Below are 25673 nucleotides of genomic sequence, written 5' to 3' on the forward strand. Positions count from 1 at the left end.
CGCCCTTAGCCTTTCTACTCAGTTCTTACACCCACACTGAATGACTCCCTTGAAGCAAATCAGTTTGTGAGCAGTTCCCATATCATGGTTTCTTTTCCTTCGCTTCTTACTTCCACTATCCTCCCATTCTCTATCTGTTTTTGAAATTCCATTGTCACTGCTTCAAAAGCTAGGAATGACACACACTTTGTCTCAGATGTTGACAGTTACAATCTGAGGCTCGCAAATATATGGAATTTGCGATCACCTAACAGTAAGAAAAACACAGGTGAGTCATAGGCTTCACAATTCCACAGGGTTTCTTTCTGAAACTTACACTGACATCAGGAAGCCTCAATTATTTTCCCTTTTTGTCAATTCCAGCTATTAATAATGGATTTTTCTCAAGTGTACACGACATAAACAAAAACAAAGGATGGGATCATGCTCTATTTTTTGCCTGCTCTCATAACTTTGCTGCACTTACTTTTGCAGCCCTGTGGGCCAAATCATCCTTGTGACTGGGGCTGTTACTGCAGCATTTTGTATAGTTTAGTTTGGAGATACAGCGTGGAAACAGGCCCTTCGGTCCACCGAGTCCGCACCAACCAGCGATCCCTGCACATTAACACATGCCTACACACACTTGGGCCAATTTACACTGATACCGTATACAAACCCAAGCCAATTAACCTACAAACCTGTACATCTTTGAAGTGTGGGAGGAAACCGAAGATCTTGGAGAAAACCCACGCAGGTCATGGGGAGAACGCACAAACTCCGTACAGACAGCAACAGTAGTCAATTGTTGTCAAGAGCCCAGGTTTCCAGCGCTGCAAGGCAGCAACTATACTGCTGTGCCACCGAGCCGGTACAATGGAACATTTTGTTAAACTTTAATGTGAACCAGCATGTGCAGTTCCTTCCAACACATTTTGTCTGCTCCACTGCAAAATCTCCTCAAGGTATGCCACCTGTGAGTTCTCCTTGTGTGTCCGATGCGAACTCTGCACCACCCTCTCTCACTGCTCTCCCTCTGCGAGAACCCGAACAGTCATCAATTCCTTTTCTACAGAGATGCTGTCGGACCCAATGAGTTACTCCAGCATTTTGTGCCTATCTGCAGTACCCATGTTGGAAGGAGGAGCAGTCCATGATCAGCAATTAGTCCTCACAATGTAGATCCTCTGCTAGATTATGACTGTGTGATATCAGATTATGACTGTGTGATATCAGAGCTGTACTTACTTATACTAATCCCATACCATTTGATTCCTTTAATATCAAAACATATACTCATGAACAAACTTAGCAACTGAGACTCTCTAGCCTTCTTGACTAGAGACATCCAAAGATTCATCACCCTGTTGAAGAGGATGTTTCTTCTCACCTCTGTTTTCTTTATTAAAAAGGAAATTTTCAACATTTGGTAATATTGTTTTCAAATTGTTTTTTCAGTGTCAGAAACATTGGAAAAACCTTGACTACCTGCAAAGCCGGGGGTGTCTTTTTTTCTGCTGTCAACTACCTTTGGTATAGTTTCATAGGCACTACATCACTCCATTGCACTGTTCAAGGCCCTTTACATAATTTAGCATCTGACTCTCAGTTCTGAGACTCTCTAAGCCAGAGAGATCAGCCTTCAGAATTCAACTGTTAATTTGAATGAGGAACATAGTGGATGATTAATAGTGTATAAAATCATGAGAGGAATAGATTGGGTTGATGCACAGAATCTCTAGCTCAGAATAGGCGAATCGAGGACAAAAGGACATATGTTTAAGGTGAAGGAGAAAAGATTTAATAGGAATCTGAAAGGTACTTTTTCAAACAAAGGGTAGTGGGTGTACGGAACAAGCTGCCAGAGGAAGTATTTGTGGCAGGGATTATCACAACATTTAAGAAACAGTTAGACAGGTACACGTTTGGAGGGATATCGGCCAAACCTGGGCAGGTGGGACTATTGTAGCTGGGGTATGTTGGCCGGTGTGGGCAAGTTGGGCCGAAGGGCCTGTTTCCACACTGTATCACTCTATGACTCTATGCAGTATAGATTGTGCCCATTAAAACTGGATCTTCATCTTGATTAAAAAAATTGTGAAACACTATAAATATTTTGCTGGCTTACGTCGTGCTTAATGTATGCATCACCAACTTATGGTGGTGCAAGTTCCTATTTAATTACAGTCATGGTTTTCAATTCACCCTCCATGCAATCCACGATTATTAACAGATAACCAGTGATTTTTTTTAATGTACTGATCAAGCAACCATCTGCTGTGGTTGTTAGCTCCACTCAAGCATATTGTAAGTGTGATGAGTCCCCATGTAAACTCTCATCAACAACGTGTTTGGTTCACGTGTTGGTACATTCATCGAGAATTAAATGTTTTCACCAGATTATGTACTATTAATTTGGCTTGTGAAAATTAGCAGTCCCTTGCCTTGCAAGTCGAGAAAAAATGATATAGTAATGCATTTGAATTAAGAAAGCAGCTAATTTCAGTAATGAACACATGTATTAAATGTTAAATTGTTTCAAAAGTTATTAATTAGAATGATCTTCTACCATTCAGTCTCCATATTAGAAATATTATATGATTTTACATTCTGATCCTCTGCAATCAGCAGGAAAGATCCCATTGATGCAACAATGACGATGCATAATTTTAGTTTATATATTTCATTCTGCACACGTTACATCAAACTATAATGTTTTTAATTATTGTCAAGAAATAGAAATTCCCATATTAGATAAAATAAACTGGATGATATTAATTTTATGAAGTTACGAATGTCCATGAACTTCCAAGTTCCATTAAATTTATACAGCACCAAATATTTCCAGAATAGTGTGGCCTCTCCAATATCTTGTTCAACTGTAACATAATGTCCCAACTTTTATACTCAATATCCTGACTGATGATGGCCAATGTAGCAAAAGTCTTCTTAGCCACCCTATCTACCTGTAATGCCATTTTCAGGGAACTATGTACCTCCACTCCTAAATCCCTCTGCTCTACAACACTCTCCAGGGCCCTGCCATTCACTGTGAAGGTTCTGCTATGGTCTGACTTCCCAAAATGCAACACCTCTCACTTATCTGCATTAAACTCCATGGTGATCGAGGAGTATGTGTTGTTGCCAATTTGTACTGAATGTGATCTGCTAATGAGGAAGTCAAGGATCCAATTGCATAAGGACGAGCAGAGACAAAGTTCCATGAGTTTGATAATAAGTTTAGAAGGGATGATGGTATTGAATGCCAAGCTGTAGTCAATGAACAACAAGTTGACACATGCTGTTATTGTCCAAGCGCAGAGTGAAAAACCAGCAAGATCACATCTCCTGTTGATCTATTGTGGTGAGAGGTAAATTGTAGTGGATTAAGGTCCTTACTAAGGTCAAACGTACTGGAAATTGCTATTTGAATGTAGTTTGGCTGGTCCCACAGCACGGTAATGTGCTTTAGATGCCAAAGTCAATTGCTATCTGCACCTTTAAGATCATCCAATCTGAAGGAGCATACCGATAAATTTTCCCAGTTGCTTGGGATGCTCAGTTTACATCCAGCTACCAAATTAGAAACCTGGAAAATGACATGGGAAGCCTTGTTAAGTGGCTATCACATTATTTACATTCAATTTAAGTAATTCTATTTCATGTGGGGGTATTCCTTGTTCACTCGGGATCCAAGTATTATTTGTTCAGTGCAGAAGACATTATGCAACATAATATCTTAGTTGCTATCCTCCACTTACACACATTAGCAGTGGAACATTGGCCTTATAACAGATTATCATCTAGAAGTTAAAGGTACAATAGGTTTAATGTACTGCATATATACACTATACATAGTGAGTGAATACTTAATTTGTGATGTTAATCCTTGTCATGTTGAGATTATGTTGGCAGACAGTTTTGCAATGGCTCAATTATTCATATTATACTCTGAGCACATCTGAGACTGCCATGTTGGTTGGATGGTAGCTTTGTCAAGCCTTTCCTGCTTTGAATTTGAATGGATAAATCTTATGAAGCCAAGTTAATGATTGAGGCTAACTTGATGCGATGGAATAAATGAACTTCAAATTAATTCTTTCATTTCACAGCTCCCTGACTTTGTCCCTAATACCAGTGTCATTTTATTCTGCCACTTTAATATTGATTATCTCAATGTACAACAGCCACTATGAACTATTTGCAATCTGATGATCTGATGAAATAAAACCCAAGAAATACAAAATGATTTAAATATATTAATAAGGTTTTCAACTTTACATACCACTTTTGTAAAGCATATTCTTCATTCCCTAATTGGCCTTTTGCTCCTTTGACAATCAAACTTTGGTTATCATTATTAATGTATTTTAAAAAACTGCTGTTGGAAATGTACAACTTAAAAGCACACACTTGTCTCTTCCTGAGCTTAGTACAGCATACTAAAGTTCATAAATATTATGACTATTGATTTTTGATATGTTCATGAGTGAAAATGAGTTGTTATTTTATCCCTATGCATTTTTTGTGTGTAATGAGAATTTTGGATTGATATGCTCAATTTTTTCTAAGTATTTTTGGAGTGAAACCTGATCTTCAGTCGCCAAAGTAAACTTGGCATTGATGCCACTGGCCTCACCAGTTTTGAGATGAATAAGACTCTTCACAATATCAAAGCTCTGTACTACTTTGAACCTAGCTTCAAGCTCCATCAGAAAGATAGCTACTGCCACTCAAGCAACATTAATACCTTCCTTCTTGCAGTCACAGCCCATCATGGGCTGAAATTATGATTTCTCCATTGCCCCCATGCCTCGTCTATTCCATTGCTCCTCTGACTAACTTCCACATTGTAATTCTTCACATCCAAATCTCTGCTGCATCTCCACTGACCTCATTGAATCTTGCTTCAAACCCTTTAATTCTTTCGGACGACTTCCACTTTTTCAGTGCAAAAGTGGGATAACATACGAACCGTGATTGATGGCTGGCATGTACTTGGCCATATTTCCACATTGTATCCTTCAATCATTTAAAAATTCCGGATTAAAATTCAGATACTCTTGCTTAAATTTTCAATAACCTATACCAACCTTACAGGTACACTCCCCAAATGGCTAGTGTGGAGGGCAGTTCTGGGCTATAGGGTGATGCCAATGTGATGGTGAAGTGGGTCGAGAAATGGAAGGTACAGTTTAATCCAAATAAATGTGAGGTGATGCATTTTGGGACTGTCAATGAGTTATGTATGTACAACATGGATGGTGAGGAGCACTGAGGATTAGAGGAACCTTGGTGGGTAGAAGTCCAAAAACCTTTGAAAGTGACAGCACAGGTAGATAACATTGTTAAGAAGGTATATGTAGGAATGTTACAAAATTTTGAGATTTAAAAAATCAAGCCTGTAATTTATCGCATCAGATAAAGCATAAAATGAACTGTAATTTGATACCTAATTCACTTTCATATCTTCAGTATAAAAAAAGTTATGGTCATTTTCATACTCGGAAATTAACATCTTGTTCCCTATTGCTTTTCCATTGTCTGAACACAAAAGCTGTGATCAAGGACAGTCAAAAGCCCATAACTTTCTTAAAAATTAAGAGAACTGAATGAAATTTTCAGTTATTATAAATAGAAGCATTCTGAAACAAATATGAAACATCTTACTTGGATGACCTGAAAATAAAGTATATAATTAGTTAGTTACCTAATTGTAGCTAATTACAAAATTGACTGTTGTGACGGAAATAGTCATAAATACCCAGACTGCCTTGAAAATTCAAAAATGTGATATTCTCAAGATCAGAACTTTAATATTATTGTATTATATGCTGTAAGTCCGTAACAGACAGGTAAAGAAATTACAATTTCTAGCAAAAGACCAAGTCTTTATGGAGAAGATCAGTTGCTAGCTGGTACGTTGGCATATCATAATCAGTAGCATCATCATACTCCTCAGATTGTAACCAATAAGCAACTGTACACATTGTTTTTCCACAACTTTTCAATTTACAACTTTGCATTGTAAACTACAAGTTTTTGTTCTTCAAACCATGCATGACATGCCTTTCTACCCACAACTTTCCCATTAAGAGTGTCCTGCAGATCATCACATTTGGAGTCGTCCAAATTCGGATAATCTCTGCGAATGCTGTCTAAATCAGTCTGGGCATTTGGATTGACAATTTTGCATTTCTTCTTCGGAGACATCTGTTTAAAATGTAAAGAAAAAAAAAACACTGAACAGCATTAACAGAAACAAGTTATTATTTGCAATTTTAGGAAAAAAGGTAGAAATGATAAAGTTAAACGCTAAAACAAATAGTAAATACCCAACAAAAAATTCATATTTATCAGTTTCATCAAATCAATTAAATTCATTTAAATGCAATTACTAGACCTAAACATCTATCCATGTCTTAAGAAATGGCTAACATTTTTAAAATAGCCTAAGTATCCAAATAACAAATAACAAACTGATCCCATTCACACAAGAATTCACAATATAACATGATTTTTAAATCTCACTTTGTCATGAATTTATATGCCAAATGGAAGGAATTTAATGTTTAATTCCCATAAATTAATCCAGAAACATCCACTCTCAAGATAATCAAAATCATTATTTTTTGCACAATACATCTGACTAAAACTGTACTGTGGATATTTAGTATGAAAATATTGATCATGGATAGACAATAACACAAAATATAGATGATTTAGATGTTCTTATGACATGATTGTGCAAAAAAAAAAAAATGTGATTATCTTATGAGTGGATGTTTCTGGAATGTGATCGATTGGAATGTTGCCGTTACCATAAACTTTAAGCCCATATCAGCCGGCAAGACATGGCCGATTCGTATGTGGGCCTAAATAACATTTCTCGCATCCTAAGATTAAAATGAAGCCACACCAAAAATCAAGATAACCTGTTAAATACACAACGTACCTTTTGTTTTGTCCTGATATTGCGATCCGTGATGTTGAAGACGTTAGAAATCGCGTTTAACTTCAATGCAGAGATTAAATCGTCCAACAATTTTTTTTTTCAAACCCGGGAAGTAAAGCTTGAATGATTTTTCTTCATCAGCTAGCAACGCAAGGAAATCCCTCTCCTACAACCAATGCAAACCTGCAATTAAATCCCCCCCCCCAAAACCTCCGGAATCGCATGCACAGGCAGTGGCAGATCTGTAGTGCTGCTGATGGTAGGTTTTGTAACAATGCTAGTATATGCAATATGCAATGCTTGCCTTTATTAGTCAGGGCATTACATACAAAAGTGGGGAGGTTATAGTCCAACTCTGAAAGCATTGACCTGACCTCATCTGGAGTATAACATGCAGTTCTGGTCACTACACGAAAGTAAGAATGTAATGGTGCTGGAGAGGGTAGTGGGGCCATTCACCGGGTTGCTGACTGGGGTGGAGAAGTTCACATATGAGGAGAGACTGGTGGGGCTGAGTCTTTTTTCCCTAGAGCGAAGGAAGTTAAGAAGTAATATGATTGAGTAATTATGAGAGGTATCGATAGGGTATTTTTATGTTCTCTTATGAATCACTTTTTGCCCAGTTACAGATATGTTTGGCTTGCAATTGCAATTAGACTGCAGGAAACATCCCCATAGCGATGGTAGATAAAACTCTGGGACATAGGTTTAGGGTAAAGTGTAAGAGAGATCAAGAGGGGAGTGGTGAGTGCGTGGAATAGATTGGCATAGAGATTGGTGGAAATAGAGTTGCTGACAGCATTTTAGAAATGTCAAAACAAGCACTTGGATTTCCCAAGATAGATGTCTATGGGCGAAGTACTGAAAGATGGAAATAATATGCGTGGGTGCCCATTAGTTGGTGTGGGTGTGGTGTACTGAATTGTCTGTTTTCATGCTTTGTGACACTGAGTTCCTGGTCTGTAATGCATCCTCATACCCAGCAAAACTTTGGCAGTCGTACGTTCAGGCAACCAAGCCCAAGATTTGAAACTATCTCTTTAAAACTCTATGCCTCTCCAATTTTTAGGATCCTGTTGAGGAGATTTTTATTAAAGCATATTCAAGTACGCTTTTGGTATCTACCTAATTTATAGTTTTTTTTGGCTTGAAGGTCAAGTTTGGCTGATTTAATGTCAGTGACATTCTCTATGATCCTTTGTTAAATATACTGAAAAACGGCAAGTTTTTGTTGTAAAGTGACCTTTGCCGCTGTCTGAAAAAAGCTCAGAGAATTGCTAAGGACAAACTGCACCCCCTCCACATACACCTGGATCTCCTGCCATCAGGCAAGAGATATCGAAGCATCAAAGCCCGGACTACAAGACTGCTAAACAGCTTCCTACCACAGGCTGTGAGGCTGCTAAACAGTCACTCTGTACTCACAGTCACTTGATTCTGCGGCTGGCACGGACACTTTAATAACTGGCACTGGCCACTTTAATAATTGGCACTGGCCATCAAATCGGCTGCCCCGGACATTTTTATGATTGGTTTATTGTATTTTAACGTTGTGTTTTACCTGCTTTAACTATTTATTTATACTGTTCTATCAGGGACTTGATTGTTTTAGTGTTATTATGTGTGAATTTATGTTTTAAATTTCATGTGCGATGCTCCGCTATTCCCTGGGAAACGTCTTTTCATTTTGCACTGTACAACTGTTGCTTGCAAGATGACAATAAAGGTTGATTGATTGATTGATTGAATTCATATTTTCAATGTTCCCGTAATAATAATCGTTTGGAACTTGCCAGTTCATCCAAGCTTTCATTTTTTGTGAATGGTGAATTCTTGTGAACATCCAATTCAGCCATTGTATGGGGGCTTGTTACTCCCAAGCTCAGCAATGAAAACTATGAAACTGTAATCATCATCTGAAATGTTCATGGCTACAGTTTACAAAGCTGTGAACCACGGGAATTCTAATTCTTTATTACAGGAACTTGAAGGTAGATAATCACTTGTACCAAAGTTATATTGCTTTTCATTAAGTGTTGAGCTCTTCATTTTTTAAATTATATATAAATGTTACTTCACTTTGGGTGATGGTCAAAAACATCAATGTTTAAAGTACTTAAATCTTACCACTTTTTTTCCTAAATGTATGCCACCAGCATTCACTTTTTAGTCATTGAGAGGGTTAGAGTGACCTGATTTCCATTGCAATTGAATGGCAAATATATGTGTGACTGAGATTTACAACAGGACAAAATTACATCTCTTCTGACCTCCCTTCCTGAAAAGAAAACCCATTACAATAAATTGTGCCGCATTTGAAAATAGCACAACGGTTCAACCATTCATCTTTTTGTTTAATTCAAGAAGTGCTCTTGGAAATATCGTATGGTTGGACCATTTATCTTTTTGTTTAATTCTAGAAGTGCTGTGCAGTCAATACAAGCTTAATATTAATTAGACCAAAGAAAGCTCCAGTTCTTAAAACGGAAGAACTCCCCATTTCCAGTCAGACGTTTGTCTTATGCTTTTCCGCAAGCATGATTCCAGCAATTATTTTTATTTTCAAGGAAACAGTTGTGGAAAATGCCTCCTTTTTTTTATTACTAAATAATTACTCTTTGCTTTAATGATTTCCCCAGATCTACTTGATTATGTGAATTTTGCAGGAATATAGGAGCAGCTTTGTCCCTTGGGGGAATTAAGTGTCTTTTAAGATAGCTTTAAAATGTTAAAGCACCTTTTTAAGGCAACTCAAAAGCATTTAGTCACAAGCTTCTTAGATGTTTGCCATAAGCTTTTCACACATTAAGTGAAAATTATAACAAGGATTTTCCCCAGTTCGGATTCCCTGTGGTACAAGTCTCCAAAGTAAAACTCAACTCTTGCCTCATATTGATTCTGGATGAAAAGAAGCTTTCTTCTGTAAATTAATTCTTCAGGGAAAAAAATCCACTGAAAGATTGATCAGTGTCCTATTGAAACCAGACCCTTAAGTCAGGCATTACCAGCAATCTGGCAAGTCAATGTGACATTTCTTTGTGATAAGTTGTTTTATAATGATCTTGTTCAAACTATGGGTTGAAATCTGAATAACTGAACTGATATTATCTTAACATCACTCCAAATATAATTATGTACCAGACCAAACTGCCTACAGAGACCTAAAATATAACTTGGGGCAATTATATGGTTTTCACAACTGTGTCTAAATGGTTTTTATGAACTTCAGTGCTGCAACAGTTTAGATTCATTCTTTTATCGTTAAATTTAATTTTCAGTTTAAGATATGGATCATTATTGTAATAGGCAGTTTGTTCAGTAACAACTTGTATTTGTTCACATTGACAATTTTTCTTCAGAAAAATGGTTATCGGTTTTCAGAGTGTCACAAATATGTTTGTTTTGTCACACTAAAGTGAACATATCTGAAATCTCAATGCTGCTGATTTCTGTTGAAATCATTTTTTTTAAATCTTTTCACTCACAGCAACTACTGCGGGAGAGACAGCAGATGGCCAGTCGACCTTTTGCAACCGTCGACGTAGCCCTGGAAGTTGGAAGTGAACAAACACACATCATAAGAGGACCATTAGAGGTAAGAACCATGCACACCTTAACTGTGGCTTGATTATCTTCCATGTCCAGATGAAAATGGAAATCCTGGGTCATGTATGTTGTGATAAATGAGGATAATTTTGCACTAATGCTGAAGCACCAATATCATAAGTGTAATTATTACATAAGCATGTGGTGTTTTATTATATAGTATTGTTACATTGGTGTAGTTTCATTTTAAGGGCACTGCATTTTCAATTGAAGAACTCCCATGTATGTGCAATAGATTGCAAAGCAATAAAAAGTATGATGGACACCATTTTGTGGAGAAGCAATATATCTAGTTAAATATCACAAGGCCTAAACTTATTGTGACTTTACAAAAAACAGAGCAGATGAAACTATTTATTTCAAGGCATTATTGTTTCTGTGCAGTGAAACATGGGCAAAAGGTTTGTCATTAGTGTGCATGTGTGTACATATGGCCATAGAACACTTCAGTCTTTGTTTAATTTAAATATTAATTGATAAATATAAGGTAAAAACATAACAAATAATAAGCCAATGAACAATAATTTAAAATGTAAAAGTCGTTGTTTAAAGGTGAGTTCAGAGATGAGTGTTCAAAAGGAAGAGAGCAGAGGTAGCTTTTTTGTGGCCATAATTCTGTGACCTATGCTTTTTGAAATAAATGGTCTGCTTGAAACTCCACAATGCTGAATCTATCCTTCATTTTTGTCACTAGTTCATTGCTATCGATGTCATTGAGATACAATTGTATGCTTTTTCATTGTATCTGCGTTGCATTCTGATTTCATTCAATTTGAATTTTCATCTGCTTTATCTTAAATGGCTACCTTGCAGTTGTAGAATAGCTGAGTAGCTACGAAAAGCAAAGTATCATGTCCAAGAATATATTATTTAATAAATCACTTTTCCTCAAAAGTTCATCCCTAGTCACCAATGTACAATATGGTGGAACACAGCAGTTGCTTCAAAGTTTACCTGTTTAGGAATTTTGGTTACATTTCAATTTAAAAAAGAGTAGAGAAGCATTTGTTACAATTATACTCCGTGTTAACAGTCAGAGATGAATTCCTGGGCAATTGACTTTTAAAATTATTGGGTGTGCACGTATAATAGATTAAACTTCCGTCCTCCATTGAGTGCGTATGTGGCACTGTATAATAACATTGTTTTCAACCAACTTTGATATTATTACCAAATAGTGGCTGAATTTTGAATTCAAAGAATGTGTAATTTTGCACCTGTTTATTCATTGGGAATTCATGCTGCAGCTTTAACATGCAGTTCAAATGGTCAGTTTCAAAGTCAACAAATTCCACTCCCGGGAGATTTACAGTTGAACTCACATTCCTCAGTTGGATGCATTCTGTCATCTTGTCTATCAGATGGATTGTCACAGGGAAGGCACAGGCTTGACAAACAGGTCTAGAAATTCAAATGGCTTTGTGTGAATATTTAAAACTTTTTTAAGAGGATTCATGAAATTCTACGATCAAGACTTGTTGAGATTTATGTACTGTTGCTATAGTGGCTAATAATAACGTATTCATTTTAATTCAATTTAATCACTGGATTACTTAACCACCGAACATTTTATCAGTTGCACATTCTGAACATCTATTGAATGAATATGCATCACACAGCATGTTACATTTCCAAAATTCAACAGCATTCTAAATATTTATTTCATTAAGTTGTAGGTAATCATATGCATGTCAAGATAATTAGTAGAGGTCAGATAGCCAGACAATTATGATGCATCAACATGTTAGAGTTAGCTCTTCGGGCTAATGGAATCAAGGGATATGGGCAAAAAGCCAGAGGGGGGTACTGATTTTGGATTATCAACCATGTTCATATTGAATGGCAGTACTGGCTCAAAGGGTCGTATGGCCTACTCCTGCACCTATTTTTTATGTTTCTATGCTATTCTGATTTATAATTTTACTTCTTTGTTACATCAATTGGGAGAAACAGAGGCCAAGTAGTAAATATATCTGGAAATGTGTACTTAAAACATTTTTCTGGAGCAATGTGTTTTGGAACTGCTAAGAAAACAAGATATTTAAAACCCCCTGATTAATGAACTAAAATCGGTGAATTTAACATCACGGCAGAAGAAATAGAATCAGGAATACACCATTTAAAACCTCCAGGTGTTCCAACATTCAATTAGATTATGGCTAAGCATTTATCTCAACACTATTTACCTTTGGTAACTCTGCTTCCTTGGTCCCTAAATATCTGAATGTCTATCAATCTCTGTCCTGACCATGAGGGTAGACAAAATAGCTAGAGAAACAGTGGGTGAGGCAGCATCTATGGAGCGAAGGAATAGGCGACGTTTCGGGTTGAGACCCTTCTTCAGACTGTCGTCGGATGGGGAGGCGGGGGCGGGAAAAAGAAAGGAAGAGGCGGAGAAAGTAGGTTGTGGGAGAGCTGGGGAGGGGAAGGAAGGAGAAAGCAAGGACTACCTGAAATTGGAGGTCAATGTTGATACCACTGGGGTGTAACCTACCCAAGCGAAATATGAGGTGCTGTTAAGATGTGGTTGTAGAGTTGGAGGGAAGGAGGAATCACAGAGGGCCCTGTGATTGGGGGGGGGGGGGGGGGGGGGGGGGGGGGGGGGGGGGGGGGGGGGGGGGGGTAGTGAGAGAGAGAGGTTGTCAAACTGTCTTCAGAGAGAGGAGGAGAACATCTTCAAAGTCAACATACCTTGAGGAGATTTTGCAGTGGAGTAGATGAAATGTTTAGGAAAGAACTGCAGATGCTGGAAAAATCGAAGGTAGATAAAAAAATCTGGAGAAACTCAGCGGGTGAGGCAGCATCTATGGAGCGAACCCGAAACGTCGCCTATTCCTTCGCTCCATAGATGCTGCCTTACCCGCTGAGTTTCTCCAACTTTTTTGTTCGGGTCTCGACCCGAAACATCGCCTTTTCCTTTGCTCCATAGATGCTGCCTCACCTGCTGAGTTTCTCCAGCTTTTTTGTCTGCCTTTGATTTTTCCAGCATCTGCAGTTCTTTCTTAAACAAATGTTCAAATTGAGCCTCCACAATCCTATTGGGAGCATATCAAAGCTCTTGGTCCTCCTACCTGTGGAAATGTATTCTCTCAGTTTTGAATGACCCATAATTTGGGTCTGTGACTCTAGTTCTAGATACCTCTACTTGGTAAACAACATTTACCCTCATTTACACTTTTAAGAATTGTGCCTGATTCAGTCAAGTTTTTTCATTACTGGGTCCTTCCTGCTTATTGCTTTCTCGTAGGACAAACCTGCCATTTCTAGGAATCAGTCCAATGAGCCTAAGGACAAACCTGCCATTCTAGTCCTAATGAGCTGAAGTGCATTCCCTCTTTTGCAAATGCAACTTTCCTTGAGTTGGGTGACCAGTCCAATACCCAATATTCCAGAAGACTCAAGGAACTGCAGATGTTGAAATCTTGAGCAAAACACAAACTAATGCAAAGGGCCAGGCAGCATCTGTGGAGGAAATGGTCAGAAGACATTGCGGATCGGGACCATTCTTCAGTCTAAAGAAGTCTCACCTGGCCCCTATATAATTGCAGTAAACTTCCATACAATTGGACTTAAATCTTCTTGCAATAAAGGCCAACGCACCATGTGCCCTGCTAATTGCTTGATGTACCTCCATGTTAATATTCACTGCAGGATTTTAAAAAACCCAAAAACAAATGCTGTACTCACTTTAATAGGGAGAGAGTGCTGAAGAAGAATATATTTCAAAATGAAAATGAATAGTGGCATACAAGTTAAATGAGAATAATCTGCTTGTTTGCATTTTTGATAGGGGCGGATTCCATTTATTATGGGCCAAAAGCAAGTAATTTCTAATGTAAGCGGGTGAAAGGTTACTGGGAATAGATGGGAATGCAGAGTTGATTTTACAATTAGATCAGCCATGATCTTATGGAATGGCAGAAAAAGGCTCAAGGGGCCGAGTGGCTTACTCTGGACTCTTACTTCATATTATTGTAAATTCAAATTAACAATTATCTAATTGAATGGCAGGGCAGGTTTGAGGGACTGAGTTGCGATTTTCTGTTCCTATGTTTATATGTTCCTATTTTGAGTCCATATGGGTGATGAGTATAAAACTATGCAACAAAACACCTGTTAAATGTTGATTCCTGGGCGTACATATTTCCGAAGTTCTTTCTTGGTCCCAGCACACTGATGCAATTATGAAGAAGGCACATCTACACCTCTATTTCCTGAGAAGATTACGGAGGTTTGGGATGTCAACGAGGATTCTCTTGAACAGGTGCACAGTAGAGAACATACTGACTGTTTGCATCGTGGCCTGGTTCTGCAACTTGAACGTCCAGGAACGGAAAAGACCGTCACTGTCACAGTCCATCACCGGCTCTGACCTCCCCACCAGGGATCTATCGAAGTCGCTGCCTCAACCATCTTGGCCACATTCATCTCACCACTACCATCGGGAAGAAGGTACAGGAGCCTGAACACTGTAACGACCAGGTTCAGGAACAACTTCTTCCCTACAGCCATCAGGCTATTAAACACAACAACAAATAAGCTCTGAACTGCAACAGTCTATTACTATTATTGCACTATATGTGTTTATTTATTGAGTATGTGTGTGTATGTGTATAAATACACACTGAACTTTTTTCTTTTGTTCTCCCGTTATGTACCATGTTTACATATTCTGTTGTGCTGCAGCAAGTAAGAATTGCATTGTCCTATCTGGGACATATGACAATAAAATACTCTTGACTCTTGACTATCAGCAGGGCTAGTGAATTCCAGTCTCTCTGAATGAGCATTTTTGTTTTCATCTCACTGACTATTTTTGAAACAAATTCTAATGTTATGATGATAGAGTCAGTTGTGAACAGCTTTATTCCTTCAACTCCTGAACATCATGGCCATCGAGAGCATCCTTACCAACTGTATCACAGTATGGTATGGCAACTGCTCTGTCTCCGACCGGAAGGCCTTGCAGAGGGTGGTGAAAATTGCCCAACGCATCACCGGTTCCTCGCTCCCCTCCATTGAGTCTGTCCAAAGCAAAAGTTGTCTGCGGAGTGCGCTCAGCATCGCCAAGGACTGCTCTCACCCCAACCACGGGCTGTTTACCCTCCTACCATCCGGGAGGCGCTACAGGTCTCTCCGTTGCCGGACCAGCAGGTCCAGGAACAGCTTCTTCCCGGTGGCTGTCACTCTACTGAACAACGTACCTCGGTGACTGCCCCCCCCCCCCCCCCCCCCCCCCCCCCCCCCCCCCCCCCCCCCCCCCGGACACTCCTCCCACAGGAAAAACACTATGTCTGTATATATGCTAAAGTAAATATTTATTCAAATCATATGCTATGTCGCTCTTCCAGGGAGATGCTAAATGCATTTCGTTGTCTCTGTACTGTACACTGACAATGATAATTAAAGTTGAATCTGAATCTGAATCTGAATCTAATCAAGTGTAATGTTTAAGCTTTTGTTTTTTCACCTTCTATTTCACGCTGCAGTAACCATTCCCCCAATTTATCGTCTTTTGTTTTGATCAACTTTTCTCTATTTGTATCCAAAACCAATTTTTATAAGCTCCCTGCGCTCTGAAAAGTAGAATTTCTGTACTTTGTTCCTGACGATCGAAGATCCTACACATTATTTTGGAGCTCGAATACATGTCATGAAAATTAACATCTGGTGAAGAACTATCTCCAAACTTCCCTCTTTAAAACTTATCCAGACTCAGACGTCTGATGGCTAAGACAGTAATGGAGCCAACATGACCAGGTCACAAGTTGATGGGATTTTCAAGGATTGGGCACGGTTATTTAATGATTTATCTTCTTGGTATCCCTGGCAAACTGGTTTTATGCGAAGATAACTTAATCGGTTTTCCCTCGGGTCTCGTTTTGCCCTTTCCCTATCTTTCAACTAACCTAATGACCAGCTGTTGAAGCTAATGAGAACTTAGTTAAAATGCATGGCCTTGCTTTCTTAATACACTGTAAATCTGGGTCCCACATCTGGCATGTTTCTGTTTCTTGCAACGATGTGAGTATATATAATTCTGAAACATTTTAAGGAGTATATAAACAATATGGTGAATTACAGTAAATTAGTAATGAAGTAATGGGTGAAAAAGAACGTGAAGTTCTGAATTATCATCTGTCTGGCATGTTCAGATGGGGGGAGCTAGTAGTCCTTTCCTCTCAGTTCTCCCAGGAATCAATCCTTGGATCTTACCTGTTTCTCATATATTGCAGCAAATCGTAAAAATGAATAGATGCACAAAAAGATCCTTCAGTAAATCAGGAAGTCAGTTGAAATTTGCAAGACAGTGACTTATTTTTATTTTTGTTAGGAAGGGTATGAAAAACCAGGTGTCAAAAACAAATACACACTAATGTGCAAATTAAATATTTGTAACTGAATGGTGTGTGAAGCTATTGACTTTGGACAATGTTGTGATCATTGCACAAACCCCAATCATCACCCCGGCGACCATTTGAAACTGACCACCTCAATCGTTCATGACTGTGATCTCAGGATGAGGTTCTGACACATCTCTTCATCAATCTCTGCCTGCAAGATACCTCACCAAGTTCAATCAGTGTGAAACCCACTGTCAATGCCTTTATCATGTCAGCTGAACTACTGCTACATAATGCCCATCTTCTATCCCATGTAAATTTAATTTCACCCCACTGCCTTTTTATAAATGTAGTGACTCGCACCATTTGTGACCTATGTTGGCTTAGGCTGCCAGCAACTCTTAACACTAATTTTCTTATTTTTCAACATTCACATCCCTCCCTTATTCTGTATCATTGTCTAGTCCCACATTTATATGAGGTCCTTTTGCACCTTAAATTCCAGCACCTTATATACAATAGGTGCATGAGTAGGCCTTACTGCCCTTCAAGCGAGCACCGCCATTCAATGTGATCATGGCTGATCATCCACAATCAGTACCCCGTTCCTGCCTTCTCCCCATATCCCCTGACTCCAGAATCTTCAAGAGCCCTATCTAGCTCTCTCTTGAAAGTATCCAGAGAACCAGCCTCCACCACCCTCTGAGGCAGAGAATTCCAGACTCACAACTCTCTGTGTGAAAACGTGTTTCCTCATCTCCATTCTAAATGGCTTACCCCTTATTCTTCAACTGTGGCCCATGGTTCTGGACTCCCTCAACATCGGGAACATGTTTCCTGCCTCTAGCAGAATAAGTGTCCAAACCCTTAATAATCTTATATGTTTCAATAAGATATCCTCTCATCTTTCAAATTCCAGAGTATACAAGCCCAGCCGCTCCATTCTCTCAGCATATGACAGTCCCGCCATCCCGGGAATTAACCTTGTGAGCCTATGCTGCACTCCCTCAATGGCAAGAATATGCTTCCTCAAATTTGGAGACCAAAACTGCACACAATACTCCAGGTGTGGTCTCACTAGGGCCCTGTACAACTGCAGAAGTACCTCTTTGCTCCTATACTCAACTCCTCTTGTCATGAAGGCCAACATGCCATTCGCTTTCTACACTGCCTGCTGCACCTTCCATGCTTACTTTCATTGACTGATGAGCAAGGACCCCCAGAACCCGTTGTACTTCCCCTTTTCCCAACTTGACAGCATTTAGATAATAATCTTTTTTCCTGTTTTTGCTGCCAAAGTGGATGACTTCATATTGACCCACATTAAACTGCATCTGCCATGCATCTGCTCACTCACCCAAACTGTCCAAGTCACCCTGCATTCTCATAGCATCCTCCTCACAGTTCATACCACCCAGTTTTGTGTCATCTGCAAATTTGCTAATGGTATTTGTAATCCCTTCATCTAAATCATTAATTTATATTGTAAATAGCTGCGGTCCCAGCACCGAGCCTCGCAGTACCCCACTAGTCACTGCCTGCGGACCTGTTAATCCCTACTCTTTGTTTCCTGTCTGCCAACCAATTTTCTATCCATGTCAGCACTCTACCCCCAATACCATGTGCCCTAATTTTGTCCACTAATCTCCTATGTGGGACCTTATCTAATGCTTTCTGAAAGTTCAGGTACACTACATCCACTGGCTCTCCCTTGTCCATTTTCCTAGTTACATCCTCAGTAAATTCCAGAAGATTAGTCAAGCAAGATTTCCCCTTTGTAAATCCATGCTGACTTGGACCAATCCTGTTACTGCTACCCAAATGTGCTGCTATTTCATCCTTTATGATGGACTCCAGCATCTTCCCACCACCGATCTCAGGCTAACTGTTCTATAATTCCCTATTTTCTATCTCCCGCCTTTGTTAAAAAGTGGGATAACATTAGCTAGCCTCCAATGCCCAGGAACTGCTCCTGAATCTATAGAACATTGCAAAATGATCACCAATGCATCCACAATTTCTAGAACCACCTCCTTAAGTACTCTGGGATGCAGACCCTGGGGTCAGGCTCTGGGGATTTATCAGCCTTCAGTCCCATCAGTCTACCCAACACCATTTCCTGCCTAATGTGGATTTCCTTCAGTTCCTCCGTCACCCCAGATCCTCTCGCTGGTACACCAGGAAGATTGTTTGTGTCCTCCTTAGTGAAAACGGATCCAAACTCATCTGCCATTTCCTTGTTCCCCATAATAAATTCACCCTTTTCAGTCTTCAAGCATCCGTCCAGCTTTGGTCTTAACTAATTATTTCCTCTTCACATACGTAAAGAAGCTTTTACTATCCTCCTTTATATTCTTGGCTGGCATACCTTCGTACCTCATCTTTTCGCCCCGTATTGCCTTTTTAGTTATCTTCTATTGCTCTTTAAATGTTACCCAATCCTCTGGCTTCCTGCTCATCTTTGCTATGTTGTACTTCTCTTTTATTTTTATGCTGTCCCTGACGTCCCTTGTCAGCCACTGTCGCCCCTTACTCCCCTTGGAATCTTTCTTCCTCTTTGGAATGAACTGATCCTGCACCTTCTGTATTATTCCCAGAAATACCTGCCATTGTTGTGGGTATAGAACATTGATTACAATCACATCTTCATTGACATCTAGGCCCAAACCTTTTAAATTTCACTTTAACTTTTGTGATTCTCCATCTATGAGATGTGCGCTAAAACCATCTCTTTGTCCAAGAACTGCCTCAGTATTTTATTTTTTATGTGGTATACGGTCAAATTTGGTTTGCGATTGCTCCTGTAAAGTGCCTTGGACAAATTTAATGCAGTTCACCATCCCACTATTGGTGCATGGCATTCTGCACAGTTGGTCCAATGCAGCTTGAGGAACAGCACCTCATCTTCTGTCTGGGCCCATTGCAACCTGCTGGATTCAATATTGCATTCCACAACTTCAGGTAACTTGGTTTCTGCATCAGTCTGCACCAGTCATCCATCTGTGATATTGGCTCACCTTGTTTGTTATTTGCTCTTTTTGTCTGGAAGTTGTGGAAATGTCCCGGCAAATCCTCCTGCTCTGCATTTTACAACTCATACAAAATTACCTGTTCCTGTGTTATAATGTTCTGTATGTTTGTTCTGAAACATCATCAGAAAGTTTTTAGAGCAATTCCTTTATACATACATGCAGATGAACTAACTGGAGAATTAGGATAATTGTAACCATGATTGTAGCTAAGTAAGTAAGTAAGTTTATTGGCCAAGTATTCACATACAAGGAATTTGCCTTGGTGCTCCGCCCACAAGTAACAACACGACATTCAGTGACAGTTACGAATGACTCGGGAAAACACTAAACATTAATAATAATAAAATATTAATGATAAAACACCATTGATCAAGCATGTGAACCAACAAAATACCAGATCAAAGGGAGGCTACAGATTTTTGGCTGTTGAGTAGAGCAACGACTCGTGGATAAAAACTGTTTTTATGTCTGGCTGTGGCAGCTTTGACAGTCTGGAGTCACCTTCCAGAGGGAAGCGATTCAAAGAGTTTGTGGCCAGGGTGAGAGGGGTCAGAGATGATCTTGCCCGCTCGCTTCCTGGCCACAAGAAATATCAGGTTAATTAGTATTTATCTCAACAAATCTGTGTTTATTCTATCACAATTGTAACACATCTTAAAATGAGTGTTAATCGCTTGTGGTTTCACAGTGGCTGTTTTAGTTTAAGATAAATTATTTTTAATTGAGTTTTTACCAGGTTAAGCGTGTTGTGGGTTGAAGCTGGTTAGAACAAAACTCCAATAATGTTGCCGCACATTTATAGTTAATATAAGAGGAACGTGCCCCACAGGATCAAAATATGGTGCTGTCACACAACTAATCGCTTATGAGAGCATGATTTAAAAAATCACTCGTTAAGGACTCCCTGAGATTATTGTAGATTGAAAAGTAGTCAAAGATGACAAAGAATCCTGAAATCTGATGCACAGAGTCTCTTGCCCAGAGTAGGTGAATCGAGGACCAGAGGACATAGGTTTAAGGTGAAGGGGAAAAGATTTAATACGAATCTGAGGGGTAACTTTAAAACATTTTCGCACAAAGGGTGGTGGATGTATGGAACAAGCTGCTAGAGAAAGTAGTTGATGCAGGGACTATCCCACCATTTAAGAAGTAGTTGGACATATACATGGATAGGACAGGTTTGGAGGGATTTAGACTAAATGCTGGCAGATGGGACGAGTGTAGCTGGGACTCTTTCTCCTCTTCAAAAGGAGGAGAAAAAGTAATTGCAAAGTTTTTGGAAGCAAATGTGATATTCGGAATGTAAGTTTCTAGATAGTTCTATATTTTGAAGTGTTTTTATCATTCATCAGACCAAAGACGGTCGTCGTGCTTTTCTATCAATGTAACACAGTATACATATTAATAGCACTAACATATAGTGTGCCATCTGATACAGAGATGCTGAAATCATCACCTCAGCACTCTGCAAGAAATATACCACTTGAAGCTTGCACCAGCTCGAATGTTGACATTTCAGACAGTCTTGTATGAATTTAAGGCAGAATGACAGGAACTAGTCACTCATCACCAGCGATGAGTGACTTTATACTCTGAGATGACCATGAGCTGTTGAATTAATCATTTACTTTGTGAAGGGAAAGATACGGGTAGTGTTGGATTGTTGTGCAATTAAATTCTCCAACTATACTGATCGCCATTAAACAACTGTAGAGGTCATCGACATCAGCAAAGGGGTATTAGAGGAAAAATCCAATTAGACTGTAACAAATGCTTCCTTTCTATGAGTTCCACAGATCTGGCCACCGTACAAGCTGATTTAGATGTTTGAACAATAATCATGGTAAGTTGACTACTGGTGAAATTTGTAATTGATAAACAAATCTGAACTAAAAACACAGAAAATTGCAGTAGTACCTAGATCAGGCATCATTTGTGGAAGGAGAAACGAAATGGCTTCATTGACATTAAATATCTATGGTGCTCCGTAATTTCCATGAGTACAAAGAACAGAAACATATATGTGGGCATTACGAGTTTTTATTTGTTTATTTGTAGTAACAAACAATAGGAAAATCTAAATGCACAAAGTCTGAAACATTACCAAATATATTTCAAGTGTACATACCGAAAGATTTATTTTGATTGTCATGTGTATATAAAGAGTTGCTCTTTTTTTATTATGGTATACATATAGATATTGTTGCTTTTAAGAATATAACAAAGCTATAGTTGCTTTTATTTTGCTTTTGTAGGTGTAGACCACATTGAAACTTTAAATCGAAGTAGACATTTAGGTCTGAGATGAAGATATCTTTACTGATATGTGTCTTCTCCTTGCCATAAGATTTTCTTCACTAAATGGCTGATTTTCTTTTTGCCTATCAGGATATTTGCATCCATTGAACTAAGCCTGAAAGGCTGTTGTAGGATTGTGGGCAGGAGGTTAGGAAAATTGATAGGTAAAGAGGGAAATTCCATAAACTAAACAGAGTTGCTTCAAGAATAACTCCGCAGGATCCTTGCTGGGGAAAAAATAGACCCTTTCTCTCTGTACTTAAGTATTGATTCCAGGGCTTAATGTGTAGGCCTGGCGATAACCTTTAAAATAATGACACAAAGTGCTGAATTCAGCGAGTCTAACAGCATTACTGGAGAAGACGGATAGGGATATTTTGGGGTCTGAAGAAGGTTCCCACCCGAAAGGTCACCTAACCATGTTCTGCAGAGATGCTACTTGACTCACTGAGTTACTCCAGTACTTTGTGCCTTTTTAGTAAACTGACATTTGCAGTTCCTTGTGTCAACCATTCAAATGAGTTTGGTTTGTGTCCATTTGGATGTGAGGAATTAGTTTTAGTGCCATTAGTTGAACTTCTCAAACAGGAGGGAAGGATGGAACTTGAAAATAACATACCAATCTGTGGATGATGGAAATCTGAAAGAAAAACAGAAAATGGTGAAAACACATAGAAACATAGAAAATACGTGCAGGAGGAGGACATTCGGCCCTTCGAGCCAGCACCGCCATTCATTGTGATCATGGCTGATCGTCCCCAATCAATAACCCGTGCTTGCCTTCTCCCCATATCATAGAAACATAGTAACATAGAAAATAGGTGCAGGAGTAGGCCATTTGGCCCTTCGAGCCTACACCGCCATTCAATATGATCATGGCTGATCATCCAACTCAGTATCCTGTACCTGCCTTCTCTCCATACCCCCTGATCCCTTTAGGCACAAGGGCCACGTCGAACTCCCTCTCATATATCCCTTGATTCCACTAGCCCCTAGAGCTCTATCTAACTCTCTCTTAAATCCATCCAGTGATTTGGCCTGCACTGTTCTCTGTGGCAGGGAATTCCACAAATTCACAACTCTCTGTGTGAAAAAGGTTTTTCTTACTTCAGTCTTAAATGGCTTCCCCTTTATACTAAGACTGTGGCCCCTGGTTCGGGGCTCACCCAAGACTGGGAACATTTTTCCTGCATCGAGCTTGTCCAGTCCTTTCTATATGATCCCCTATATGTTTCTATAAGAAACCCCTCTCATCCTTCTAAACTCCAGTGAATACAAACCTAGTCTTTTCAATCTTTCCTCATATGACTGTCCCGCCATCCCAGGAATCAATCTCGTGAACCTATGCTGCACTGCCTCAATCACAAGGATGTCCTTCCTCAAATTAGGAGACCAAAACTGTACACAATACTCCAGATGTGGTCTCACCAGAGCCCTATACAACTCGCAGCCTGTTGCAACATTTGTCAAAAGAGAAACAGAGTTAGCATTTCAGGTTGAAGACCCTTGATACAGCTGCTTCTCTGTCCCACAAATACAGAAAACCATCATTGAGATGTGGCCAGGCAGGTTTTGGCATTCATGTGCAAAATATTGACTCAAATAACAAAAGTGATGCAAATGTCAGAAAGTTGAAGTGCTAGTTACAAAATGACATTTTAATATGAAAAGGTTGTCATGACTATCTCTGTGGTGCTACTATCAAGACTGATGCCATCTCAAGCAGTTTATCGCCATCTTGTAATTGATAGCAACTGTTTCCCTAAATTGGGCTATTTGCTTTAACATTAAATTCAGCTGAAGCCATTGTTTGAGATGAGTGCAGATACCGAGAGCTGATGTCAGCACCACAAAGTGACCTTTGCTGGATTTTGTGATCTGCTGGAAATGCACATCAGGTATCTAATGGAGTACTATTAACCCATTAGATTTTATATTCTTATTGGGCTTTGTAAAGTTCTGCAATATAGCAGAAGGTGGCTCTATTTAGTATGAGATTCGTTGTACTTGCTATATGTATCACTAATTGCATGATTACCTCAGCAAAAAAAAAAACAAACCAGAAGGTCTGGCAAAGATGAGGATGATTTTTCAGACACAAGAGACTACAGATGCTGGAATGTGGAGCAAATAAACTGCTTGAGGAGCTTAGCAGGTCAAGCAACTTCTGTGCGGGAGGGAGGAATCGTCAATGGTTTGGATCAAGCATCAGGTCTAAGTGTGGTGATGGGAGATAAACAGTATAAAGAAGGGAAGGGTGAGACAGGAGCCAGGAGGTGATGAGTGGAGCAAGGTGCGGACAGATGATGGACAGATGTAGATAGCTGGGAGAAGGGAAGGATGGCATTGGGAAGAGAGGCTGGTTGAAACAAACAAAGATAAACAAAGTTAAATGGAGTTAAGTTGCGGGGGGGTGAAGGTGGATGAAGGAATACAAAGGCTGCAAGTACTGCAATCTGTTAAGTGTGGATGATGACTATTGTAACTATTAAGAAGGAGATGAAGGGCAGCTGGAACAAGATAGGGAAGAGGATACGGTGGGTAAAGTGTGTGGGTAGTGGGCAGATGGAAACTGGGAGAGGGAGTGGGTTAAAAATGGGTGATGGGAGGCTGGTGGAGGTGCTATGGAAAAGGAACAAAACGGGAGAGCTGGAGGTGCAACGAAAGGAGGTAAGGGTTATCTGACTTTTGAACATTCAATGTTCATACCACTAGGTTGTAAGTTGTAGACGGCCCAGCTGGAATATGAGGTGTTGTTCTTCTAGTTTACATTGGGTTACACTGGCAGTAGAGAAGGTCAACAATGGAAAAGTCTCTCCACGATGGCCATGCGGAGTTCCCGGTTGCCTGTCATTTTAACTCCACTTCCCCTTCCCACATGGATCTGTCCGCTCTCTGATGTTTAATTGTCGGTCATATCTAAGGTGGAAAGTCTGTGAATGGGAATTAACTGGTTGAAGAACAAACCATGTAGAATTGATAGTTGGTAAAAGACCAGCTAAAACATCAAATCATGGGCAGTTCCCATCTTGCATACTAATGCAGACACGCCCTTTATTGTGTTCAACAACCCCTTCCCATCCCCATCCCTATCACCACCAGCTGCAAACCGTTAAGTCCACTGGACGAGACAAAGTGGAAGATGCCATTCAATCTCTCTCAGGTGACAAAAATTAATGCAGGGAGTTTGCATAAACCTGCTATCACTTCAAAAAAAAAAATTCACTCCCTCTTATGTGACCCTTCTCACCCATCAGGAAGAATCAATAACCACCGTACAGGCTCAGGTTGCTTAGCCTTGGATATACAGGTAACTAACAGGTTAATTTATTTTTCAGCGTACAAGCCAGATACTTTCTTCGTGTGAAAATGTTTTCTGAGCTATACAGTTGTGAAATGAATTGCATGACAAGGGGATGAAAAGGCTGGCAAGCACCTATTTTTGCCCTGAGATCCATT

General features: G+C 39.5%; 1 protein-coding gene across 1 annotated transcript in view; it reads left to right on the forward strand.

Moving 5' to 3' along the window:
- atrnl1b (attractin-like 1b) overlaps positions 1–25673 on the forward strand; it is a 704553-nt gene that overhangs the window by 544953 nt on the left and 133927 nt on the right. Inside the window, exon 27 of the mRNA XM_055646915.1 lies at positions 10422–10529. Within this exon, the coding sequence (XP_055502890.1) occupies positions 10422–10529 (108 nt within the window). The remainder of the gene's footprint in view (positions 1–10421; positions 10530–25673) is intronic.

This window comes from Leucoraja erinacea, chromosome 15, assembly GCF_028641065.1.
Source record: "Leucoraja erinacea ecotype New England chromosome 15, Leri_hhj_1, whole genome shotgun sequence".
Lineage (NCBI taxonomy): Eukaryota > Metazoa > Chordata > Chondrichthyes > Rajiformes > Rajidae > Leucoraja > Leucoraja erinaceus.